Raw genomic sequence first — 13,288 nt, 5'->3', positions numbered from 1 at the left:
AAGCAATACTTTCTGTCGATACCTGTATATGGCATAGCACAAGGTCATGTTTTTCTCTGAATGTTTATGAAGTATTTATACTAAATCCATTGGATGTTGGATGTGTACGGATTAATGATTTATTCTAAGGTGCATGATTTTTTAATTAGTTGTTAGTGGCTTTGAAAAAGCTGTTAGCTAACTGCGAGTACTCTCAGATCTGTTCCTAGTGTCTTTGATGTTGTTGGGATGTACAAGTACCCGGCCACGTCCACTTGTATGTTTGTCCATCTGATGAGTTAAACCTTTTTCAACTGATTTTTTATAGTTCGTTCTTATGTTGTACTGTTATACCACTATCCCAGGTTATGGGAAGGTTGGGATCCCGCTAACATGTTTAACCCCTCCACATTATGTATGTATGTGGCGGTCCCAAGTCAGGAGCCTGTAATTCAGTGGTTGTCGTTTGTTTATGTGTTTCATATTTGTATTTCGTTCATTTTTTCATTTATATAAGGCCGTTAGTTTTCTCGTTTGAATTGTTTTACATTGTCCTTTCGGGGCCTTTTTGTGACCTGATTGTGCGGTATGGGATTTGCTCATTGTTGAAGGCCGTTCGGTGACCTATAGTTGTTAATTTCTGTGTCATTTTGGTCTCTTGTGGAGAGTTGTCTCATTAGCAATCAAACCACATCTTCTTTTTTATATATCTTATTTAATATGCACATTGATTTTGATATTGTAAACATAATTTATCAATAATTCGATGAATTCGTATATCATTCAAAAGTATTCGAATACTATTATGTAGTTCTTGTTGACACGTTCATTTCATGTATGACCGTATCAGCGCTTCGTGAACTCTCAAGTTCTCGTGTACTCCCGGTTTGAGTTTCAATCGATAACCAAGGGTTAAATTGACTACTCTGTTATCGGTCATCAATTTGTAAAATCACCACTTTCCCTGTTAGGAATCCCCATGTTTTAAGATGACTTTTGTAATAACATCGTATTCAAGAACTTGTACATTAAACATAGTCACATCAATCTCTTCTGTTTTAACATATACGTTAGATGATATTTTTTTTTTTGCTTCTATTATTGATTGATAAGGATTTAACTTAAAGAACCAAAATTAAATAAATACAATATACATTAACTCTTTTAAATTTGCACACATTAACATGAACAAACAAATGATACTAGGAATTCTTAATGTCTATTTTCGATTCGAAGCATCTTATGAGAAGACCTATAAAAGACATAGTGTAATAACTTGTCTCAGTTTTTAATACGTTTGTATTGAATTCTTTTTTAATTTTATTATTGTCTAGAGATGCGATCATCACAAGAATTCAATAATATTTTTTGTTGTTTCAAACATTCCTTTGTGTAACTTTATCATCTCAATTTATCAAGTTTTGTATTTTCATTTACTAAAATAGTTATTATTCCAATAAAGCTTTCTGGTGGTACATTATGAGCTTTTGAATAGTCCATGTCGGTCCATTCCTCAGGATTCACTACATCAACACACAAGCAGTCTTCCATGTAGAACATGGCATCTTCTTTAGTAGAACACTTTTCATGTGCAAAAAAGAAGAAAATTGTATTAGAATAATGTATTCCCCCATGGGATATCCAATGAACGAAAACAAAAGACATTTCACTCTTATTATGTTCGAGTTGATATGGTCAACAACAATACTGGTAATGATACTGATCAAAATGTATTTCGCAATAATAATTGTACGAGAAATTATATAGACAATAATAGTGCATTGACTTGACATATCAACGATATAAGGATGAGGTTTAGAAACGGGAAAATGCGAGGCTCTGCCGAGCTTTTTCCCTTTTTCGTGCCGAATCCTTATATCGTTGATATGTCAAGTCAATGCACTATTATTGTCTTTATACTGCAATTTAATAAAAACATTTTTAATTGTTGTTTAATGTGTTAATGCTATCATTTGGTTTAAATATTGGGAATGTTCCCCCTTTTATAAAAAGTCCTCATATCATGCAGGCGGGAGAAATATACAACACGATGAAATGTACGTCGATGGTGAACGAATTTGTTTCAGAATGGGCCAAAATATCAACAATAAGCATAAAACATAATGATTTACAGTTTGCAGACAAAAATATCAACAAGTGAAACATGTTTGTTTTATAACAATTGCAAAAGAAATAAGTTTGAGTCGTTCAACGCATCGTTGTTTACATTGAAATACAAGAACAGGTTGAATAGGTCGTATGAATAATTAATTATGATTTCGGCAATTTCTTTCTAAATATTCATGAGGAAAAGTGATATCATGTCAGTACGGGGCGCCGAATGGGACTCTTGTGGTTTTGTACTCAAAATTCAATTTTGTACGGACAAAAGTGACTTTTGTTCAACAAAAATAAGTTCAGTTTAACAAAATTTGTATCATACTACAAATTTAAAATTTTGTCATACAAAATTATCTATCAGCGGACAAAAGTCACTTTTGTCATGACAAAATTCATTTTTGTTACACAGACTTGAATTTTGTTACCTAATTTGAAAATTGGGCGACAAAAGTCAATTTTGTATTCAAATTAGTTTAGTTTGTTTTCTGTGAACTAATTTGCATACAAAATCGACTTTTGTTACACAAAATTGACAAAATTGACTTTTGTCTCAACAAAATTGACAAAATTGACTTTTGTCTCAACAAAATTGACAAAATTGAATTTTGTCTCAACAAAATTGTCAAAATTGACTTTTGTCTCAACAAAATTGACAAAATTGACTTTTGTGAGACAAAATTGATTTTTGTCTCAACAAAATTGACAAAATTGACTTTTGTCTCAACAAAATTGACAAAATTCAATTTTGTCTCAACAAAATTGATTTTTGTCTCACGAAAGTCAATTTTGTCTCACGAAAGTCAATTTTGTCTCACGAAAGTCAATTTTGTCTCACGAAAGTCAATTTTGTCTCATAAAAGTCAATTTTGTTGCTACAAAATTGAATTTTGTCGTCACAAAAATGAATTTTGTCGTCACAAAATTGACTTTTGTCTCAACAAAATTGACAAAATTGACTTTTGTCTCAACAAAATTAACAAAATGGACTTTTGTCTCAACAAAATTAACAAAATTGACTTTTGTCTCAACAAAATTAACAAAATTGACTTTTGTCTCAACAAAATTGACAGAATTGACTTTTGTCTCAACAAAATTAACAAAATTGACTTTTGTCTCAACAAAATTGACAAAATTGAATTTTGTCTCACAAAAATCAATTTTGTCTCACAAAAGTCAATTTTGTCTCACAAAAGTTAATTTTGTCTCACAAAATTGAATCTTACCTCACACAATTGACTTTTGTGATTTAATTTCCATATGAGGTAACAAAAGTCAATTTTGTATGCAAATATGTTTATATTTGCATACCTTTTAGACAAAATTGACTTTTGTCATGACAAATATGAATTTTGTCTACAAAAATGAATTTTGTCATGACAAAAATTAATTTTGTCTACACAAATGAATTTTGTCATCACAAAATTGAAGTTCTCACAAAACAAGTCTGTAGCACATAGTTTTGTAAGACAAAAATGATTTTGTTATGACAGAATTGAATTTTGTACAAAACCACATGAGTCCCATTCGGCGCCCCGTATCAGTGACTGTATATGACATAGAAATATACGGTCAACGCATTTTGACTGCTCAAATAGAACGAGTGCAGTATAAATGCTAATTATATATATATATAAATTGTGTTATTAGAAATATACAATAATGCAAATTCATGATATTTTATGTTCAGTATTTATTGAGATAATTGCTTTAAAAACTTGTGAAATTCTTACAGGGGAGGTTATGTGTATACATTTTTATCCCTAATTTTTAACGCTATTTTATTGTCCATATCTTCCGATAATTAGATGATATAGAAAGTTGAGTTCAGATTGAATTTAAAAAGTTATGCTTTCAAAAAAGTGGCAAATATTTACGTGGTAAAATCTCGATTATCTTATGTCATTCTGTATGCTTTCTCATAGGAGTCTATTGTTTCTTCACGATAAAGTTTGCATGCCTCACTATATAGTACTGTACCTTATATCTTAAAAATGCATCGTTTTGGCTGAAATTCCTGAAGATGTTTGACACTAGAAAATTAACAATGTAACTTACATCATGTGAATGTGGTGTTTTCAAAATTCTATGTATAATCAGGAAAATACCACCAAAACTAGTGACTGCTCCTATTGCTAAAACTATACCCAAAAATGTAATTCCTGTGAAAAGGGAAGATAAAAATGTTCATATGTCTGATGCTGCATTATAACTACTTAAGTTCTACTAATTCTAAACAAAGTCAACAAATAGCATTGTTAAAGATTATAAATATACACACAGGAGAAGGACTGCCAATAGCATATGACAAGAAAAACTAACGAAAGACAAACAATATTCATTTGTGTACAAAAAAATAAAACTACATCGAATATTAAAGAATGAGCAAGATATGAGTTTCTTAACGGTGAGTACTGAAACAGAGTCTGCTAAATAAGATGCAACAAAATGCTGGGATAAGTAGTTCAAAGTCGTTTCCAAACATGCATCTAAATATGTGTAATATACCGACCTTCAATTGACGGATTATTTTCCGGTCCGTGTCTTTGTTTGGCTAAAAAAGGTAATTACATGAATAAATCCATTTGAATTGTTAATAAATGCGATTTTAAACAGGCTAAACCATATGTTCATTTAAAAAACAAACAGAAAAGAGTCAATTTACAAATAAAAGTTGCCATAATAAAGTACGAATGTATAGAATAGGGCATTCGCTTATTCAAATAAGGGAGCGAATATTTAACTTCAAAAAAAGGAGAGGGGTTATAGTGTTTTCCTGAAGAAAAAAAAAATGATTCAAATGGATGCACCTCTTGAAATTAAATAGTTGCTCCACAGCTGCCGACGACTTCGAGGTTGAATTGAATTGAAATATAAGTAATAGTTTGCCAATTTTGTATATACTTGGTGTTTAAGCTTTTAATACTATTGTTTTTATATTGAGGTTTCTAGATTGTTGCTGTTTCAATTACAAAAACACCAAAGTAGATTAAAAAACTGATGAGTAAATCTGTGTCGATTTAGAATGTATAACCTCACGAGAGGCTGCACACTTATGGTTTAAAATCTTACATGAGTTGGTACCTGTAAAGTTCAAAATTTTACCACTTTCACCTGCTGTTGTGCGCAAGTCATCAACTTGCAAAAAAGAACTTCTTGGCATTGCTGAAAAATATTAGAATGCATCGGAGATTTTGCTAGAAAACTTCTATTTTTTAAATTTAAAAAATGGAACTGATTTTGTTTTTCTTCTGGGTTTTTTTCTTCCTGCAGTGTGTATATATATTTTAGTTAATCTATTCAACATAAATATACATTAATTTTCTAAAATTTCGTTTCATTTTACATAATGATATTAGGAAACGTTAACAATGAACGGTATATACCCACATTCATAGATAGATTGATTTTGCCAGTCATGGCACTATGTTTTTAATTCATGTGCCTTTACTGCTCTTCAAATTTGTGTTCAATTTAGTATTCTAACTGTTTGGGCGCTTCAGTATTAAATCAGGTTTTCGATCATCAGAACTTTACTCAGTTGTAAGCATTGTAATACTGGTCCAACATGTAAAAACATTGGAGTATTATCAAATATAAGAAAACATAAAAAGAAAATTTACGAAAGAGTTGATTAAAAAAATAATCCGATACAATACGACATCAGAAATGAGTTTTTTTCTTTTTTTAAGACTTTGTTCTCTTTTTAAAAAAATTGTTTCACGAATAAAAAGGTGTAAAAGAAAGTAAACGGGACCACGACCAATGAAAACATGCGACTGTAAACTTGCATAGTGATGTCTAGAGTTTATAAATTTACATAAGGTTAGTACACGTTCATCACTGAAACCCTCACTACTGCCAACTGATGTTGTGATAACTTCATCTTCATATAACACAACAGGAACTCCTATAATTGCTGAAAGAGAGCCATTAAAAGGAGTGTTAAGGTACATGAACATCTTCAGTAATGATAATTATGTATAAATAAGATGAGGTATTACATGTAGTGCCAATGAGACAACTCCCCATCCAAGTCACAATGTATAAAACAAGTTAGCAACTATCAAATTACTGTCTACAATACTGGGCCCAGTCCACCGAACAGCAATCTTAAAAGGGCCTCAAAATGGCTGACTTAAAACTAACAATCAAACAACAACCACTAAACAACAGGTTTTCGACTTTAAAGAGGTCATAATTGTCTAATACGTTTCCTATTTATTTGTATTGTAGTCCTGTAATATTATGTTGTCATTTCTATGTTATATTTAACATTGCCATTAAAGTGCGAGGTTTGGCATGCCACAAAACCAGGTTCAACCCACCATTTTTTTTCCTTTAAAAATGTCCTGTACCAAGTCAGGAATATGGCCATTGTTATATTATAGTTCGTTTCTGTGTGTGTTACAATTTAACGTTGCGTCGTTTGTTTTCTCTTATTTTTGAGTGTAAATTGACATTGCGATAAGACGTGTCACGGTACTTGTCTATCCCAAATTCATGTATTTGGTTTTGATGTTATATTTGTTATTCTCGTGGGATTTTGTCTGATGCTTGGTCCGTTTCTGTGTGTGTTAGTTACATTGTAGTGTTGTGTCGTTGTTCTTCTCTTATATTTATTCGTTTCCCTCAGTTTTAGTTTGTTACCCCGATTTTGTTTTTTGTCCATGGATTTATGAGTTTGAACAGCGGTATACTACTGTTGCCTTTATTAATATAAATGCATCGATTTTAACGTTTTTTAAAGTCGTTTGAAAAGGTCCAAACATCCATGTATTTTGTGTTCTTTGTGAAAACGCTGGGAGATCTTTGATATGCTCAATGATCAGGACAAAAGGTGGGTGGTATATGGACTTTGCTCAGTCCTCGATTTTTCTATGCTATCTTTTGTATACTGTTGTTGTGATCGTTGTTTGGCTAATGTATTTGAATATCTCTTTGGTATTTTTCATCTCTTTTTATGAATAAAAACACCGTCACTTCGGTAGCCAGAACCCAAAATAAAAGAAACAAATAGTATTGACTTTACATGAATTTGGAGGTAGACTTTTTCAACAAATTGTCGGCATTCCTATGGGAACGAACTGTGCGCCTCTCCTTGCCGACCTCTTCTTATTTTCATATGAATCGGAGTTCCTTCAGACACTTGTCAAAAACAAGAAGATCAAAGAAGCTAGGTTATTTAATTTCACTTTCAGATATATTGATGATGTTCTTTCCATTAACAATCCGAACTTTTCTGATTGGATTCCATTAATATACCCACCAGAACTAGAAATTAAAGAGACCACAGACACGGCTTCCTCTGCCTCATTTTTAGACTTATACCTCGAATTTGACATACACAGTCATCTCAGTACCAGAATCTATGACAAACGAGACGATTTTAATTTTGAAATTATCAATTTCCCCCACCTTAGTAGTAATATACCAACTTCACCTGCATATGGAATATACATTTCCCAACTTATTAGGTATTCAAGAGCTTGCAGCTCCTATTCAGACTTTGTAAAACGTCACCAGTGTCTGATCAGAAAATTGATGAACCAGGGGTATGTCAAAGAACGTCTCGTCCTTTTTCTAAAAAAGTTCATCGGAAGATACCCAGAACTTGTTGATAAATATTCCGTATCAACTTCACAAATAATACAAGATGGTCTTGAAGTATAGATTTTGCGTACTGACGTTTGTTATCATCTTAATTACGTATTATAGTATTCTTTTATATGTCTTTTTTAGATATTCATTTGAAGTGACTCTGTGGTTACGTAAAACAACATACTTTGAACAGCAAAATTATTTCATTTATTGATATTACTTTTACTTAAGGATCTTGACATACTATGAATGACTAAACTATTTTATTCAATAAGACTACTTTTTCTGTTTAGTCTGTTTTTTATGATATACATTTGACGTGAAACTGTACTTATGTATCCCGTCATACTTTGAACCACACCATTATTTTATTTATTATTATTACTTTTACTGTTAAATCTGGTTTTTGTTATATCTACTTTACGTGAGTCTGCATTTATGTATGCCGTCATACGACAAAATTATTTTTATGTCTACCTGTGCGAATTTCAAACGCGCAATTTTACACCAGTAATGAAAACCTTCTATCATTTATGGGTAGACTTTACATAGATAAATTCAGCCGTATTTGACGTGAAACTGTACTTATGTGTCCCGTCATACTTTGAACCACACCATTATTTTATTTATTATTTTTACTGTAAGTCTGTTTTTTGTTATATCTACTTTACGTGAATCTGCATTTATGTATGCCGTCATACGACAAAATTATTTTTATGTCTACCTGTGCGAATTTCAAACGCGCAATTTTACACCAGTAATGAAAACCTTCTTTCATTTATGGGTAGACTTTACATAGATAAATTCAGCCGTATAAGAAAAGCAAAATGAGAATGTTAAATTTGATGTATGCCTTTTTGTGCTACTTTGTTACATTTGTTGTTTATGTAGTGATATTAAGATGATAACACAATATTGACTGTTGTACCCCTATTTTTGACATTTTTACTCTTTGAGTATGTTTGTTTTGTTCATGCATCGTTGACAATGTAATGGAATTTGATGCGACTGTCATACAAGTGAGAGGTTTAGCTAGCTATAAAACAAGGTTCAATCCACCATTTTCTACATTAGAAAATGCCTGTACCAAGTCAGGAATATGACAGTTGTTATCCATTCGTTTGATGTGTTTGGACTTTTGATTTTGCCTTTTGATTTTTGATTTTCCTTTTTGAATTTTCCTCGGAGTTCAGTATTTTTGTGTTTTTACTTTTTTCGACAGAATAAAAATAACGGTATCAATTTTCTTGCACCTGATGCACATTTCGACAATACATGTCTCTTCAGTGATGCTCGTGACCAAAATATTTGAAATCCAAAGCTTATATAAAAGATTATATAAAAGATGGAAGAGCTATAATTCAAAATATCCAAAAAGTAAAGCCAAATCCGTGGAAGGAATCAGAGCTTTGCATGAGGGAGATATATTCCTTAACTTATGATAATTTCAATCATTTTGTAACAGTAAATTTTAATAACAAAAAAATCCGGATTTTCATGCCAGTACCGAAGTACTGGCTACTGGGCTGGTGATACCCTCGGGGACTAATAGTCCACCAGCAGAGGCATCGACCAAGTGGTAGTAATAAAATTAACGGTACCAATTTTCTTGCACCAGATGCGCATTTCGACAACACATGTCTCTTCAGTGATTAGATTCAATTCAATTCAAATATTTATTGTCATATAAACTCTGAACAATAAGTTTGTGACAAATAATATAAACATACACAAATACATTTAACAGAACCATCTAATGCTAAATGCAGACAACAGTTTGTTATAGAAAATGTAAAATAAAAGAAACAAATAGTTAACTTCGACAGAACCATCTAATGCTAAGTGCAGACAACAGTTTGTTATAGAAAATGTAAATTGTAGAGAAAGTTTAGTACGATTATTAAGATCATGCATATTGCCGCAGATTTAAGATATGACAATATCTATAAGTCAAGACAGACATATCGAGGTTGTAATGTTTTCAGTGAAACAGACAACATTACTATGATTTATACTCATTTTATTCTGTGACTGGTCAAAGAAAAAGGTATACAAATAACAGATATTATCAGGGTATATCCTAATTGGCTATCTTTAATTTCAATGTTTGTTTTAGAACTTTCTATACGGAGCTTCATATCTATGTTGAGTTTATTGAATTTTCAATTAAATATTAAGAAGCTAAAACACTAATTGGATATGTAAATTGCTAGTTATCTTACGTGTTGTGCTTCCGAGCATATAATGGTCCCAATATGGCGTCATATAATATTTCGTAGCATCGTTTTGGAAATTTGCCTCGAGGAATCGACAGGTAGAATTGCCTAAACTGTACTCAAAACCTAAACATGCGTATCCATTTCTCATTAAGCTGAAGCATTTATCCATACATTCATCTACGCTGTAAGGTTTCCCACTGTATTCAATTAATGGTAAACCAAACATACTATATACCCACCTCATGTAATAGGCTTCACCTGTTTAATATAATAATTTCTTTATATTGCATGTAAACCTATTTTCAAACCCATTTTGTGATAAATAAAATTTAATGATCATATTTGTAATTTTATAAAAAGTATACATGCATGTCGAAAATGCGTTCAAATATTTGACATATCTAACTTTTACACAATTGAGAACTTTTCTTAAAGACAAAAAAGATTATGTAAATTTTGTAGTTTTCGGTAATATTCTTAATCTGTGTAGCAACATCTTGTGGAGCCGATATATAAGTATAGAGTATTTTTTTCTCAACTGTTGATATGATATTCCTTGGCCTGCGTTTTTAAATCAACACTTTCTACGTACAGAGCATGATTTTCATTGATTGATCACAAGGCTTTTAAATGGTCAATTTAGTTAGATCACTTTGACTATGGAGTAATTGTGTCATATATTAACATGCATATAAATCTACCTTGCCTTACTTTAGTCTCGTACTCTTAATATCGAAACGAATACGAAAAAATGTTTGCAACCTGCGGTCATGTTAATGTTTTATTGTTAGTAGTGTTGTCTGTTATTGTTCGACTGACTAATTTTCATTTCTCATTTTGTTTACCTCCCCCCCCCCCCCCCCCAAAAAAAAAGACGGACAAATTTTGCACCTGTCCTAAGTCAGGAATATAATGAAAAGTACTTGTCTTTTGTTGATGTGGTCATAACTGTTTCTCGTTTCTCGTTTTTATATAGATTACACCGATGGTTTTTCTGTTTGAATGGTTTTAAACTAGTATTTTGGGCCCCATATAGCTTGCTGTTCGGTGTGAGCCATGACTCCGTGTTGAAGGCCGTATTTTGATCTATAATGGTTAACGTTTACACATTGTGACTTGGATGAAGAATTGTTTCGTTGTCACTCATACCACATCTTCTTATAACCACAGACATCTCTATTTACAGTTCCCAACAATAAAACTATTCCCGTTATCTTTCTGAAACGACCTTGATCTAGACAATATGTGCCAAAACTGTCATAAAAATATATAATTGTTGTGTGTACAACCTGTGTTTCTTGATTACTCTTAAACAGGTACACTCAAATGAAAAATTCTGTAAAGTCAAAAATATAAAAAGTTGCTTCCTCAACAAATGTACATATATGCAATGTAATGTAAACTAATGTGTTTTTCTGTATACCTTTGTCCAACTTAGGTGATACCAGAATAAAATGATATAATAAAAAGACAAATAGAGGTGTATCAATCGAACAACAAAAAGTAATCACCCAGTTTATCCTGACTTTTTTTTACCTAAATTGTCGTCCTGACTTTTTTTTTGCAAGTGTCTCATCCTGCCTTTTTTTTTTAACTCAAAACTCCTGTCCTGCCTATTTTTTAAAAATTTTATCCTAGCCAGCCCCCCCCCCCCCCCCACCTAAAAATCAAATGGTAGCTCCCTAAATACAAAAATGAGCATAGTATATACAGGAAGCACTTTTAATACGTTGGCCAATATGGAGATTTGATATCAAAAGCAATGTCTAGCTAAACAAAAATCTTTGAACGGTCAGCCCTGATTTAAAGTAGTGTCTCCTTCATGACAGTCTTGGTTGCCCTAATATAATGGTTTACTTTAAAAAAAAAAAAAAATGTTTTTGAAGGAGAGTTGTCTCATTGGCACGCATACCACATCTTCCTATATTTATTAAACATTAAAACTCAATATTAGGTAAAAGACAGTGCTATTTTCAGTGTTTGGTACAGGTTTGCTACCACTGGCCACAACCGCTCAACATACGTAGAACCCTATTGGGAATAACCAGGGAACTAAAAACAGTGTAAAACATCCAAACATACTATCCATTTATCAGTCCATTACAGGATTTAAACAAATCAAATATTTTCATTAGATATTTTGTCTTGGTCTGGATTATTAATTTCTGCACAAGTTTCAAGACAAACTATGAAGGTTTATACAATTATTACGTAAATTAACTCATCATATATACCAGTTTTGAAATTTTTTTCTTGCGCCAGACGATCGTATCGTCTACAAAGGACACATGAATGTCGCTCAAAACAAACGTGACAAAACTTCCAGATCGTCTGATCTTAACTAATTGCGTAAAAATAAGTCCGACTATCAGTATAACACTGAAAAATGAATGAAAAAAGTTTGCTTCTGAAATTACCTATGAAAAAACTTCAAAAAAGTTTCATTAAATTCGACGAATGTTTAATAAAGTAATTGACATGTAACAAATTTTAAACTCAGACTGTAAATGCAAAAAGAAATTCCTTTTATCCATAAAATACGAGAAAACTCATCATATATAATTTTGTCACTATACTCGGGATACTCTTTTTGACCATCAATAGTTTTTGTTCAGCAGCTACCGTAAAATTTTACGAAGGTTTCACAATTAAAGTTATTGATATCAAAACTTTAACAGCATACTGAAAAATACGGATTTTTTTTGTGTTATTAAAATTTGCTGTTACAAAATTTTAGAAATTATTATAAATTAAGGAATGTATCTCCCTTATGCAAAGCTCTGATTCTTTTCATGGATTTGGCTTTACTTTTAAGACCTTTTGGATTATAGCTCTTCATCTTTTATATAAGCTTTGGATTTCAAATATTTTGGCCATGAGCTTCACTGAAGAGACATGTATTGTCGAAATGCGCATCTGGTGCAGGAAAATTGGTACCGTTATTGTTATTACTGAGCCTACATGGTTATGATATTGGCACCGCCGACGAAATTTAGGATCGAAATGTCTCGCTTTCGCGACATAAATGTCAATGGCTCGACAAAAAATGAAAACCACAAATCTTAGCACATACCGAATTGCTTTTAAAAAAGAAAAGGAAAGTGAGTATAGAATTCACGGTATATTTAGACTTTGACAGAAAATGAACAAATATATCATATGATAAAATGTTTCGTCTCTTTTGTTCGCAATTACAAGTCATTGAAGAAAGACTAAGAAGGTTGATGTACTGTTATTAAATTCTTTTAATTTATTTACATGAAAATATCCTTTTTGGTCAAATTCAAGTGTACGCGCGGGCGTTTTGACGCAAACGTAGCTACGTGCATGCCGATCTTAATAATTTTGATTCAGATTTTTGTTTGACTTTT

The 13,288-nt window shown here is 31.8% G+C and overlaps 1 protein-coding gene across 1 annotated transcript; it reads right to left on the bottom strand.

Moving 5' to 3' along the window:
• Positions 1 to 1,380: 1,380 nt before the first annotated feature.
• LOC139520063 (uncharacterized) lies at positions 1,381 to 11,091 on the bottom strand. Its single transcript, XM_071312520.1, has 7 exons — positions 11,067 to 11,091; positions 9,921 to 10,175; positions 5,918 to 6,016; positions 5,182 to 5,262; positions 4,610 to 4,651; positions 4,156 to 4,259; positions 1,381 to 1,560 (listed from the first exon to the last, which is right to left on the bottom strand). The coding sequence occupies exons 1-7, from the start codon at positions 11,089 to 11,091 to the stop codon at positions 1,381 to 1,383; spliced, it is 786 nt and encodes a 261-aa protein (XP_071168621.1).
• Between the last annotated feature and the right edge of the window lie 2,197 nt (positions 11,092 to 13,288).

This window comes from Mytilus edulis, chromosome 1 (genome assembly GCF_963676685.1).
Source record: "Mytilus edulis chromosome 1, xbMytEdul2.2, whole genome shotgun sequence".
Lineage (NCBI taxonomy): Eukaryota > Metazoa > Mollusca > Bivalvia > Mytilida > Mytilidae > Mytilus > Mytilus edulis.
This window is presented reverse-complemented; position numbering and strand designations above follow the sequence as displayed.

What these genes read in the sequence shown, in the direction of transcription:
- LOC139520063 (XM_071312520.1), bottom strand. Translation starts at nt 11,091, where the DNA reads ATGTCTGTGGTTATAAGAAGATGTG. An exon ending in TAAAATTTTGAACTTTACAG is followed by an intron (nt 4,652 to 5,181) that starts GTACCAACTCAT and finishes TACCTTTTTTAG; the next exon opens with CCAAACAAAGACACGGACCG. An exon ending in AAATAATCCGTCAATTGAAG is followed by an intron (nt 4,260 to 4,609) that starts GTCGGTATATTA and finishes CCCTTTTCACAG; the next exon opens with GAATTACATTTTTGGGTATA.